This window comes from Elgaria multicarinata, chromosome 10 (genome assembly GCF_023053635.1).
Source record: "Elgaria multicarinata webbii isolate HBS135686 ecotype San Diego chromosome 10, rElgMul1.1.pri, whole genome shotgun sequence".
Lineage (NCBI taxonomy): Eukaryota > Metazoa > Chordata > Lepidosauria > Squamata > Anguidae > Elgaria > Elgaria multicarinata.
The window spans coordinates 14,827,035-14,841,548 of NC_086180.1; the positions used below are offsets into that span (position 1 = coordinate 14,827,035).

Below are 14,514 nucleotides of genomic sequence, written 5' to 3' on the forward strand. Positions count from 1 at the left end.
AACAGGGGCAGGCCACTTGTTTTGGCTACAACAACCATCAGCCCCAGCCAGCAAAGCCAATCATGAGAGATGATGGGACTTGTAAGCAAAAGCATATGGAGGGCAAAACTTTCATTCCCTGGGCCATGACTCATTCATGCAGCCATAAGGCTGTCTTGGAAGACATATTAAGCTGAGCTAATACGTAGGTCAGGCAAGCCAATTCTCAATTACGCTGACTCATTAGCGTCCACTTGCCACTGAACGTGGGCCTTTCATCCAACTGGGTAAAGAAGTCCACAGAAGTTATTAGCCCTGTTTATTAGCCCTCCTGTTCATGCATACCTATTTTAGTCACTTGTCCATCTGTAATCCCGTAAAAGAGGTGGCAGGGATTGGCTCTTTTCCAATTTACATTAATGGCTGATCCCCTGGGTTGAATTTATAGTCACCATAGACAACTAGCAGAAAAATCCTGGTTAAGAGCCTGGAATACGAGTTGGGGAGCCCAGAATAAGCATTGGCAGAAAAGGCCACAGGTCAATGGTAGAGCACAGGCTTTGCATACAGGAGTCCCAGGACCAATCCTCAGCATCAGGACCAAAGGTGGGAAAAGTTCCTCCACCCGAGAGCTGGGAAACTTGTCTCACTCAGACCAGGCAGTGCTGAACTAGATGGGTTAACCATCTGCCTCAGTCAAAGGCAGCTCAGAAGGTTCACATGAACTGAATCAGCCACTTAGAAAAGGGATAGAACTAGAGGGGGCTGGTGGCTCTGTTTTTGGTGGGGCTGTGCATTCTGGGTTTTAGAGAGAACCAGACAGAACTCCAAAGGAGCCATCCAAAGTGCTGAATTCTATACGCAAAGTAGGTTTAGCACCATGGATAGCTCCTTTGGTGTTCTGGCTGGTTCTGACTAAAACGCAGCATGGATTCACAGCCCCACCAAAATCAGAGCCACCAGCCTCCACTGGATAGTCCTTACTTTTGAAAGGGATGTATTGTCTCTATTCCTTTCCTTTTGTAAACCTGTTGAGGCAGAAGTGAGCAACCTGTGGCCCTAGTCTTAGCCTAATTTCAGGGGGGGTTAAAAAGTGAGAGGGAAAAGGGGAGGTTAAGAGAGAGGGGGGTGGAAGAGAGAGAAAGGGAAAAGAGGGGTGGCCCTCCCCATTTTTGGCCGTTTGGCCTGGCCATTGCCAGGATACAGTCCCTGACAGATTATCCCTAAGAGAATTTGTTTCTTACCTGTGATCTAGGGAATGAAATATGTATGATGTTCACTGACAAGTAGGTTTCATGACTTTTGCAGAACCTGACAGCTAAAAACTTTTCTTTTTCCTAAAGCTTTTAAAACTTGATTTTGTTCTGACTTTATACTGTTAGTTTTACCCTACCCAGTGCCTGTTTACCCTACCCTGTGCCTGTTTGCATTCTCTTCCCCTCCTTATTGTTTTATTATGATTTTATTAGAATGTAAGCCTATGCGGCAGGGTCTTGCTATTTACTGTTTTACTCTGTACAGCACCATGTACATTGATGGCGCTATATAAATAGATAATAATAGTAATAATAATAATGACAGCAAGAACATAAGAAGTGCCATGCTGGATCAGGCCCAGGGTCCATCTAGTCCAGCCTTCTCCTCCAGGAATTTATCCTACTCCCTTTTAAAGTCATCCAAACTGGTGGCCATCAGCACATCTTGCGATAGTGAATTCCATAATTTAACTATGTGCTGTATGAAGAAGTGCTTCCTTTTATTTGTCCTGAATCTCCCACCAATCAGCTTCATGGGTTGACCCTGGGTTCTAGTATTTTGAGAGAGGGAGAAAAGTGTTTCCCTATCCACATTCTCCACACCATGCATACTTTTGTTCACCTCTATCATGTCTCTCCTTAGCCTGAACTAAAGGCAATATAAGAAATCTGAAGCTATATTAACTTGGTTCTGGATTATCAAAGCTGTGAGCGTGGGCGTGTGCACATGCACGCGGGGGGGGGGGGGAATCTAAATGTGTGTGATTCACTGCCTGACTTCCCCAAATCCCACAAGACTTCCCAAAGTAATCCTCTTCTTCTCCCTTTCAAATAACTGAAGAGTCCCAATTTGCTATGTTTCTTTTTAGGTAGCTCTTAAAAAAAAAGTTTGCCTAAAGAAGAAACAGGCCAATGATTCCGAAAGCACGCTTAACTATACCATATGTCTGCTTAAATCATTTCTATCAAACAAGCTGTAGGGTTCATTTCAGTCCTGTTTTTCTTTCTTTTGCAACGCGCTTACTGGTATTTATCCAATTTGTTCTGTTCTTCTTGCCAAATTGCAGGTTTGAGATCTCAACTAGGCGAAAGGACAGCTGCGCTATTGTTGACCGTTGTACTTCCCCCCCCCTTTTTAAAGGTTGCAGACGCAGCCCAGATCACCAGAAGAAGGCAGTGACAGCTGCATAGTTGGTCATTATGGAACAGCCATGAAACTAGGATGGGTTGGAGATCTTCAAAAGTGAAGGTTGTTATTATTATTTTCCCTTGCCCTTTGGGCAGTATGAATTTAAGTCTCGTTTTAAGAATTTGTTTTTGTGCAAATTAGGAATGAAACAAACTTGCAAGTGACATTTTGCATCCCATATATTCCCATCTTTCCCTACCTTCAGACCAGAACATCCAAAATAAAAAAAAGCAAAACCCAACTCTCAGAAAAACACATAAAGAAGTGGAGATGCTCTATCAATCAATATATAGAGCAGTGGAATCACCCTTCACCACTCTTCTGTTGTGGGTTTTGTTGCTATTTTCTCCCTCTCTTTCACTCTAACTCTCTTTCTCTCTCTCCCTCCCCACCCTATTGCTGCCATTAACAGCAATTTCCCAGCTGTTCCAAGCTGGGCAGGCATACATCACCCAAAGAAACAAGTCTTAAAACAAGATGCCACCACTTTCAAAAGAGGGATGTTTCCAATCTCATCTCAGCACCTCCAAATAATGAAACATCTGGGTGGGTCTAGCTGAAATGCCCTTTGTTTGGGAGAAGAGATCAATCTCCCAAGCTAATGGGCACTTGGCGATCTTTCCCACATGGGTGGTCCGCTCTATATTCCTCCCCCCACCGACTGCCTTTTCAAACCCAAGAAGCTAAGAGTCCAGAGCTATTTCAAAGAATGTGATCTATTTATTTTTTTTCCGCCTGGGCGGAACACCATTGTTGGAATAGCAAAGAGGGAAGACTGCGCTAGATGGAGCAGACTAATGAGCATGGGGCACATGTCCACAGATAACAGCTCGGAGACTATGCAGCTGGCTTTGAGGGCTCGTCCACCAGCACGTTGTTAATTATTTAAAGGAGAGGACAGAGGGAACCATCGTCACATCTGTCACCCACATCCAGGCAGAACTGCCACTGTTCGAGGACCAGATGTGTTTATTCGGGACGTATACTAACTAGCTTCTTAATGGTTCTGAAACCTTAGCCAAAAGTTAATTAGGCAAACACACTAAACATCCGTCACCTTGCATGGCAGCCCCTTTCCTGACTGCCTTGAAACACACACACACACACACACACACACACACAACTTTGAACAGCTCTCAGAAGCAATGTCTCATCACCAACACCTAATGGAAAATATAAGCACCTCTGAGGAAAATGAGTTGAAGTCACCCTGCGACATATAGTGGAAATACCGCTCTATCTATCTGAAGTAGGAATATCAACAATTCAACAGTCTGGCCTTTTAATTCAACTGAATGATTAACCCGTACAAGTTCTAGACATTAGTCCATTGTAGCAACAACAACAAACAGCAAAGGATTCTGTCGCATCTCAATGACAGAAACATTTAGAAGTTGGCTATCACCAACTTCAACGATGCCTAAAATGGTCTCCTACGTCGCTGAGAATTAAACATCCGTCACCTTGCATGGCAGCCCCTTTCCTGACTGCCCTGAAACGCACACACACACACACACACACACACACAACTTTGAACAGCTCTCAGAAGCAATGTCTCATCACCAACACCTAATGGAAAATATAAGCACCTCTGAGGAAAATGAGTTGAAGTCACCCTGCGACATATAGTGGAAATACCGCTCTATCTATCTGAAGTAGGAATATCAACAATTCAACAGTCTGGCCTTTTAATTCAACTGAATGATTAACCCGTACAAGTTCTAGACATTAGTCCATTGTAGCAACAACAACAAACAGCAAAGGATTCTGTCGCATCTCAATGACAGAAACATTTAGAAGTTGGCTATCACCAACTTCAACGATGCCTAAAATGGTCTCCTACGTCGCTGAGAATTAAACATCCGTCACCTTGCATGGCAGCCCCTTTCCTGACTGCCTTGAAACACACACACACACACACACAACTTTGAACAGCTCTCAGAAGCAATGTCTCATCACCAACACCTAATGGAAAATATAAGCACCTCTGAGGAAAATGAGTTGAAGTCACCCTGCGACATATAGTGGAAATACCGCTCTAGCTATCTGAAGTAGGAATATCAACAATTCAACAGTCTGGCCTTTTAACTCAACTGAATGATTAACCCATACAAGTTCTAGACATTAGTCCATTGTAGCAACAACAACAAACAGCAAAGGATTCTGTCGCATCTCAATGACAGAAACATTTAGAAGTTGGCTATCACCAACTTCAACGATGCCTAAAATGGTCTCCTACGTCGCTGAGAATTAAACATCCGTCACCTTGCATGGCAGCCCCTTTCCTGACTGCCTTGAAACACACACACACACACACACAACTTTGAACAGCTCTCAGAAGCAATGTCTCATCACCAACACCTAATGGAAAATATAAGCACCTCTGAGGAAAATGAGTTGAAGTCACCCTGCGACATATAGTGGAAATACCGCTCTATCTATCTGAAGTAGGAATATCAACAATTCAACAGTCTGGCCTTTTAACTCAACTGAATGATTAACCCGTACAAGTTCTAGACATTAGTCCATTGTAGCAACAACAACAAACAGCAAAGGATTCTGTCGCATCTCAATGACAGAAACATTTAGAAGTTGGCTATCACCAACTTCAACGATGCCTAAAATGGTCTCCTACGTCGCTGAGAATATATACACATGAATACAATTAAACAAACAAACAAATTCAGAGCTCCCAAAATTCTGTGGCCAAACCCAGTAAAAATTGTGTGTGAAAGGGTGAGGAGGAGGGTATTAGGAAGAAACTGTAAAGTACGCAGGAGAACAGCAGGCTTGCAAATTCCCACACTGCTTTCTTGAATTCTGAGGTGCTCCAAAGTCTGGAGGAGGACTTCAACAGCACCATCTCTAAGGCAAAGAATGAGAAAAATCTGGATCATGGCTAAAAAATGCTTGTGATATTTGAACACTCCATTTCTAGAGTATTCTGCCTATATAACAACCCTGCCAACTAAGGCCGTTTCTACACCTGCCTTTTTTCCAGGGATCATCCAGGGATCATCCCTCTGCATGCAAATGACACACAGGGGAACCCGGGAGCAGGCAGGGACAAACCCTCCATTTTCCTGGGATAATCATTGGGTGTAGAAAGGGCCTAGGAGTCTTGTGGCACCTTAAAGACTAACAAACGTATTGTGGCACAGGTTTTCATGGACAGGAGTCCACTTCATCAGATGCAACTCTAGAGCTGCTTCCAGATAGACAGTTCTGGCACTACCAATCAAAAGACGCTGCAGAGCTATTCCATCTTTCACTCCTTAAGGGATTTTCTTTGGCAAGAAAAAAGATGGAAGAAGTGGTGGGGAAACACAGGAGGGTTACAAATGGAAGATGATGATGTAAATGAGACTAATCGCACAATAAAAATCTCATTTGGAAACAGCCTAGTACACAAAAGCTTCTGTAATAAAACGCTTCTTCATCTTTAAGTTGCTGGAAGACTCTTGGTAGTTTTTGCTGCAACAGACTATCGCAGCTACTACTTCTCTGGAAACCATGCCAATGTTACTGTCCAGTTCAACCTGCTTTTGTCATGCAGGTATTCTAAATACAAAGCAAGGTGTAGGAGGCCCCTTGGCTTAGAGATAGAGCACCGCTTCGCATGCAGAAGGTCCCACGTTCATTCCCCAACATCCCCAGGAAGGGCTGGGAAAATGTCTGCCTGAAATCCTGGAGTGCCGTTTGTCCATCAGGGTTAAAAACACTGGGCTAGATGGACTAATGGTTTAACAGAGTATAATGTAGTTTCCTATATTCCTGATGTGTGATTCACAGACTACTGGTGGTCCACTAGCTTCATTCAGAAGGTCTGCAGAAAGGTTGTAGAATAGTCAAGAATAAGTGTATTTGGAGTCATGTTTTCAGACAGTGGAGGTCAAGGAGGTGAGGCAGGTGGCTACCAAGAGGAGGGCCTTCTCTGCTGTGGCACCCCGGCTGTGGAATGAGCTCCCTAAGGAGGTTCGCTTGGCACCTACATTATATGCTTTTAGACGCCTTTTTATTCTCCCAGCATTTTAACAGTCTATAAATAAATGTTAACAAGGTGTTTTAAATTTGTAATTTTGCATTGCTTCTGTTTTTATCTGGTTGAGCTTTTATATTGTATTTTATATTATGGTTTTATACTGTTGTTTTATACTTTGAATGGTTTTAATTTTTGTGAACCACCCAGAGAGCTCCGGCTATTGGGTGGTATAGAAATGTAATAAATAAATAAATAAATAAATAAATAAATAAGGCCAGAGTATCAAAGCAGCTAACAAAGCCCTTTCCAGTGTCAACAATGCTGGGCCAGATGGACCATTGGTCTGACTCAGTATAACGCATCTTACTATGATCATTTTAGCTTCTGGAATTGTTCTAATGAAATGAAGATGGGGAGAATAACAAGGGCAAGTTCTAGTAGAAGGATAGGAAACAAGAAAGACAAGAAGACAAGAAAGACTACCCAGGCTGCAATCCTATATACGCTTACCTGAGAGTAAGCCCCACTGACATCAATGAGGCTTACTTCTGAGTAGCCATGTATAGGTTTGCTTGGCATGAATATTTCTTCCCATGCAAACCACCACAAACCAACAGTTTTGTGGAGTGGTCTCATCTGATCTCACATGAGGACAGATAAATCCACAAACCAGATTACATTCTTCAAGCCTGCCTCAACGGAGTCTGGTTTATGCATCTAACAAAACCTTTGCCCTCCTCTTAAGTCAGATGCTGCTATGTACTAGTAAAAAAAAATCTAGATTTTTGCTGTGATCAAGGATAGACCTCACTTGTGCTTCCAAATTGCTTCATGAAAAGGAATGTACGTATTTTTACAGAGTCAGAGAAATGAAAAACAGCTTGCTATGAAAAGCAGTGGCAGATGTGAGGCAGCAGAGACCTCAGGTCTAGGCTGACCATATGAAAAGGAGGACAAGGCTCCTGTGTCTTTAACTGTTGCATAGAAAAGGGAATTTCAGCAGGTGTCAGTGTTACGCATGCTGCAGGAGTCCTGCCCTTTTTTCTAAAGTGACCAGATAGAAAAGAGGTCAGGGCTCCTGAAGCATTAACTGTTGTGATGAAGAGGGAATTTGACCAGGTGCTGCATGCAAATGACACCTGCTAAAATTCTCTTTTCTATGCAACAGTTAAAGATACAGGAGCCCTGTCCTCCTTTTCATATGGTCACCCTAACCCACACTGCCCCTTACCTCCTCAATTCCCACTGCTTTAAAGCATTTTTCCCCAGCCCAGCTCAAGGCCAGTATCAAGGCCAAGCTGGTGGAAAAAACACCTTAAAGCATGTGAACAAAATCTCAGAAGCCAAAGGGGAGGGTGGATGAGATTTCCCATTAGTTGACAGCAGAGCTTCTATGCACTGCACAGCTCCTTCCCCTTCCCTACGACCAGCAAATCCAGAATAAATTATGGGAAATAGTAAATCATCATCATCACCATCAATGCATTTATGAAAAAAATATCAAAAAATGGGTAAAATCCAACATAAGCCTTACTTAGAATAGGGTTAACTTGTCCCATTCATTTCAATGGGTCTGCTCTAAGTAAGATTTACACTGGATTTTATCCAACGTATCTATTATTGTTATTATTATTTATATAGCACCATGAATGTACATGGTGCTGTACACAGTAAAACAATAAAATAGCAAGACCCTGCTACATAGGCTTACATTCTAATAATTTGCATTGTTTAGGTAAATCGTGGCATTTTAATGTGTATTCTGACATGGCATAGCCATGCACCCAGTTCACAGCTGCTGTTGAGCCAGGCCCGAATGTGGGACTCCAAAGCCCAAGCCTGTGGTCTTTGTCAATGTGCAACAGGCTGTAGGGCCTGTGCTGCTGGGTGGAAATCTGTAGACAGTATTTTATCCCTCTCTAACATGTAGTAGAGCCATCAACACAAATATGCATTTGGGGCTGGAGTCCAACCCAAGCCAGTGGCTTGCCAGTCGTACCAATTTATTTTAGGTCGTTTGGCCTGTTTCCTCATCAGCGTATTTGTATTTATCGGGAGCAAATTCTTCTATCTCGCTCTTTCACATGCATAGGAAATTCCTCACGACACTATAGAGGCTGTCAAAACTGACTTGCCGATAATTTTAACTTAATCTCTACAACACTCAAATCCCTTGGAGATGGGCGGTGGGAGGGGAAGGGAGGAAGAAGCCGTTTGTTGATTGCTGCTGAGTTAGCAACTCAAGTTCACTCCACATGAGGAGAGTTATTGGGAGATCTCCAACAACAATACAGGCTGTGCCAATGGAAAGTCAGAAGTTCAAATATGTATATTTGCTTTCAGAGTTGTCAGCTTTCTAATTCGCCGCCAAATGAAGCCAAACTCTTTGTGATTTCTTAAGTCCCTCCTAAACGGCAACATTTCTAAAATCCATCAAACATAGCAGGATAAATTATTGCCAGACAACACCATGATGTAACATCCGTACATCACCAAACGGGCTTTGGAAGCTGCGTTCTATAAGGACTACCCAAAAAGAACCGCCTGGCTATCAAGTACTCTGCCTGCCCTGCCGTTACGATTTGGTGCTGTGCCAACTCTGCAGCCCGACCGTCACATCCCAACACAATAAAAAGACAACATGTTCTGATAATTTGCACCAAGGTTTAAAAGACATGCAGCCATAAAAATTCAGCACATTGTGTGTTCATTTGGCAGGTTACACTGTGGTGATCATCTTGGAGCTAAGGCAGATGAGCCCTTTTGCAATGCATCTATTGCTGGGCTGTACCATTTCAGGCTTCAACTAGGGAGCACAAACGAGGCTTGAATGCTCCCGTGCACACACAAAATACTTCCCACAAGTAAATATAGGTATTGATATAATTTATCCTGCTTGTCTAGAACTACTCTCTGACATGGTAGTTTTGTGTGTGTAGCATTCAAATCTTTGATCCTCTCTCTCTCTGCAGTATGAAATGGTACCTACTTCCCAAACACAGACACATGGAGTTTCTGCTCATCTGTTTTATCTCTCACACTACAACACCAAGGGCAATGGCTATATTATGGTCTGAGCCATCCCACTGGGTTTATGCTTCAGCAGGAATTAGAGGCCCAACTGCATGGAGGTTTTGAGAAAATCCCAAAGGGGATTTGACACTCTTCCCAACTGCTAGACGCTGGGGCACATCAGTGTTCCCTTGCAGGGTCAGATTACAATACAGATGCTAGATAGATTTGTGTATACATGTTATACACAAATGTGTGTAATCAAATCCCAGTAGCTCTTTTTTAAAAAACAAAACAAAAAACCCTTTTCTTTTTAAAAGAGGTGATCTGCACAGAAAAAACAGTATGGGAGAGGGGTGCTTAACCCTTTCCCCATCCTGCCCCTTTGCTCCTCCAAATTGCCACCTTTTGAAGTGCATTTCGAGGAGGAGGAGGAGGAGGAGGAGGAGTGGTGGTGGTGAAATCAGTAGTTAGGCCATATGTCAACTGCATAGGTCATCTTAAAGTGGTCTTTTAACCTGAAATTACTCTTCTCCCCCAATGGACAGGCAATCCCAAAGCCCTTCACCCAATCAGTGCCACTTCTCAATTGTATGCTTCTGTGCTATATAAGTTCCGCTTCCTGACTAGCCTGAGTAGCATTAAGGAGGGGGGAAGTCTTTCCTAAGTATGCAAGAAATTAAGCCTAAGCTAAAGTGATCCCCAAAGCCCCAGGCATGTCTGAATGTGGAAGGAAGAATTAGCTTTTAAGACAACAGATTTGTTCTTCAGCCAAGGCTGGTGACACTTAGAATAAGGCCTGGACAATGTTTTAGCGAAAATGCTGCTAAGACGGTGCTGTGGATGTTAAATGGGTGCCTTATTTTAGCACTGCGTGTTGCACAGCAGGACACATCTTGACACACAATTTTAATAATGGCTTGTAAGTGTCAGTGATAACGTAAGACGTTTTAACCGCGAGCCCAAAAAACTATCCCAAAGAAAGCATATTATTTTTTATCTGGTCACAACTTTTCAGAGTGAAATGAACTGGCTGTGGATTCATGTCTAAGGTGCCGTCCAAATCTGTTTCGTCACACTTGACTATTTAAAGCTCATTTCAGATATGGTGAATTTCCCTGAAGCATTAGCACAAAGGAAGTGAGCAGGGGGAGAGGGATGAGGGGTGAAGACACACACACACACAGAGAGAAGGGGGGAGAGAACAGTTTCTAGCTTAAACATCCTTCTCAAGCTCTTCTCTTTAAAAACAACAACACACAGCTCAAAGCTGCAGCTAAATCAGCGTTTCCCAAACTGCAGAGAGTTCTGGGGCACACCACACACTTAGGCCATTGCTAGACCTAAGGTTTATCCCTGGATCGTCCAGGGGTCAAACCTGTTCATCTAGGTGACACACAGGGGATCCAGTGCTCAGGCAGGGGCGAAACCTGGATGATCCCAGAATAAACCGTAGGTCTAGCTGTGGCCTTACGAGTGTGAAAGAGTAAGCATTACAACCCTTAGATAATCCCACCCCATCTTCCTGTGCAAGTCACTGTAAGAGAGGCAGCTCCCACAGAATCACTACTGAGTATGTCAGGTTTCTAGAAATTTAGAAACATGGGGGGGGGAGGGGAGGGGACAGAAATGGTGGGGTGAAATATGTGTGACACTTTTTTTATCAGACCTAAACTTATTTTACTGCCTTAACAACATAAAATGCATAATTTATAGCTTAGTTGGAATATTAAATTGTACTATTTGTCATATTTATGTAATTGACAGAGCAATTTTATTTATTTGAAAAGAATTCAAGGCCATTTTTAAGACAAAAACCTCCCAAGGCAGCTTATATAAAAAAAGGATCCTATGCAGGTTTACTCAGAAGAAGTTTACTCACTCTGTTTAGTGGAACTTACCCACAGGCAAACAGGTATATGATTGCAGACTAAAAATTATAAATGCTTTGCAGCGCAATCGTAGGTATGTTTACTCAAAATTAAGCTCCCCTGTCTTCAATGGAGCTTGCTTCCTGCTAAATAAGTAGTTTTGAAGACTTAGGTTTTTACAAGAAAAATTGTGAATATACCCAATATTGGAGAGAAGGCAGCAAACCTTTGCACCCTATGCTACTGAAGCATATTGCCATCTGAAAAGTAGGTGGGGCAGGGGAGACTTCAAAACAGAAGACACACATTTTGTAGAAAACAAAAGCAAGACAGAAAACACCCATCCAATCACAACAGCACTATTAACATAGCTGGATATGGCATTTTAACTTTATAGTGACATTGAAAATGTTGAACTTCACAGTATCCACAGGAATTATCACTCTAATGCTGTAGACAATCTTCCATACAAATCTTCATGCTACATATTTTGAGTAAGCAAAACCTTGTCTCGAAAAGCATTTCACTTATTCCCAAACAGAAAATATTTCATAGGAGTTATTTTCAGTGTGCCCCCAAATTGCATTTTTTCCACAGAAGAAATGAAGGGGGTCCTCAGAGCAGGGGGAGGAAAAAAGCATTTTCCCTGAGGGGGTGGGGGCGGGGAGGTTCTGGGCTATCATAGCTCTAGTCACTCTGAAGGCAAGATAATTCAACTGCCTCTCTATAATGGGATGAAATGGTCCAATCACACTTAAAGCAGAAAACTTGGGGGAAATTACTCACCCTCAGCAGCAACTGATAGCCGAGAGGGGAGCATGGCCAGACCAGTCACTCACACAGAGAGACACAGGACCAGTCTGCATGATCATCGTAGGCTAAACAAGCTGGGCGCAATTTCATTAATCATTCACCCGACCGCGGCTTTTCATGTCATCCATGAATTATTTCAGGGTTGTTTCCCCCTCAAACGGATGATGCCACCTGGGTTTGGACAACACGACAAGCCAAGAGGGTGATTATGAAAATCGTGTCCAGCATGATGGCTTAAACAAACCGCCATGGCTTGCTTAGCATATGATGATTGCCCAAACCAGGTTACAGTGAGCAACTTCCTCTGCAGAAGGTTGCTTTGGGCTTGCTGGAGCCTGAATTTATTGACTTAACTCCACATGGCACACGGGTGCGCCTCTGTACAATTGCTGGGCTAAATACTTACTGGCCAACTTCATGGAGAATGGGTGCTGGGCAGAGCATATACTCAGATTCCACCTCCCTGGGCTTCTCATCTGAAAAAAAAACAAAAGCATCATAGGACCTCGATGCCCTCCATCATTTCACCAGGTAAGAAACTGATTGTTAAAAATAATAGTAGGGTAGTAACCAATGTTACCTCTAACAACAACAACAACAACAACAATAATTTATTTCTTACCCGTCTCTCCAATTGTATTGAGGCAGGGAACAACAGCAAGCATAAAATACTGATTAAAAACATAGTATACACTGTTAAAAAACATCCTAAAACATCCTAAAAGCATCCTAAAATTCCACTGGATAGGCCTGCCTATGACGTTGTAAATCTCTGGTGCAACTGAATAGTTCTTGCTGGAGCAATGAGTTTTCCAGGCAAAGCCACTGCGCCAGCTAGTACTATTGGCGTTGCACTAGATATAGTTTACACCATTTATGTTAGCGTAGTGCAGTGTTAGAGATGACCCTGTGGCCTGAATCCTGAGTCCCCTTCCTCCAGCAAGAGCATCCTGCAAGTGGAGATCCGTGGGAAGCTTTCCTTAGCATCAGGCTATTTGATCATCAATCCCAGCACTGGTTACTCTACTGGGAATAGATTTATAGGGTCTCAGGCAGAGAGAGGTCTTTCCTGTCTCCTTATGCATGATTCTACAGCTTGCTTGTTTATTTGTTTCAGCTAGAGGAGCCAGGGATTAAAATGAGATTCTTCAGCAGGCAAAGCATAGACTCTCCCATTGAGTGATGGCCCTCCCCATTTGCAAGCTCTCAGACAGGGATGGGGAACCTCCAGGCCACAGACCAAACCTGGCCCGCTGAGGTTCTAGTGCAGAGAGGGACTGTCATTTTTTCCATGCATCCAGAGACACAGAGCGACTGGATGGAGAAAGGAACTTTTTTGACATCAAGGGATCATAGAATCATAGAATAGTAGAGTTGGAAGGGGTCTAAAAGGCCATTGAGTCCAACCCCCTTTGGGAGAGGAAGGAGAAGCTTCAGGGGGAGGGGCCTATCCCTTGATGTCATCTGGCCCTTGCGGGGTGAGCCAGAAGGCAATCTGGCCCCGAGGGCTGAGCCAATAGAGATTTTGTATTATTATTTACAAAAATTGTATTCTGCTCCATATCTGAAACAGATTCTGGAGTGGTGAACATAAGAAGTAAAACAGTACAAGATATAAAGATTAGAACGCCATTGAAATGATACTTTTTAAAAACCGAATACCAATAGAAAACCAAGGCTGTCATTTAAAGAATGCTTCCTGGAATAGATCTGTTTTCAGGAGGTGCCGAAAGCAACACAGTATTGGCGTCTGCCTGACCTCCAGGGGCGGGGACTTCCAAAGAAAGGGGGCCACCGCACTGAAGGCTCTTCTCTGGGTGGACTCCAATCGGGCCATAGGGCCATGTGGAACCACCAGGAGCAAGTTCATGGGGATAGACCTACCAATGGCAGACCTCGCAAGCAACAGCTCAGCTCTTCTTCACCTGAAAGATTTGTGCGTATTTTAATAGGAAAATATAGGAAGAGACGGCCAAATGAATCCTGCTGAGAGACACCCCAAGACATCCAAAACATGTGATACATTAACACACAAGAGGAAACAAAGTAACACAATGAAATAAACATGACAAGTGAAACAAAGCAACGCTACACAAAACATAACCTGAATATCCTGTATATACTTTGTACTCTAGAAATGGGCTTTGTCATACGACACATTTTATATGGGTTTTTAAGGTTTTGTTGTTACATTCTTTTAATTTCAGCTAGTTCTTTTATTAGAATTATTGTATTTATTCCATTTCTGTAAACTTCCTGACCTATTTTATCTCATGTACAGCACTTTGTTAGAAAGCACATTATAAGTAGTTATTATTATTATTATTATTATTATTATTATTATTATTATTATTACCTGTGTTCCCTACAACACCAAGCGCACTGTTAGGGCCACTCCACACATTACACAGC

General features: G+C 42.8%; 1 protein-coding gene across 3 annotated transcripts in view; it reads right to left on the reverse strand.

The window, feature by feature from the left end:
• The window catches only part of ANTXR2 (ANTXR cell adhesion molecule 2), a 157,400-nt gene that overhangs the window by 90,331 nt on the left and 52,555 nt on the right, over positions 1-14,514 (reverse strand). For all 3 annotated transcript variants that reach the window (XR_010025885.1, XM_063135232.1, XM_063135231.1), the window contains exon 10: positions 12,509-12,578. Coding sequence is in view for 2 of the 3 variants with exons in the window: in XM_063135232.1 (XP_062991302.1) it covers positions 12,509-12,578 (70 nt within the window). In the remaining variant the exon portion in view is untranslated. The remainder of the gene's footprint in view (positions 1-12,508; positions 12,579-14,514) is intronic.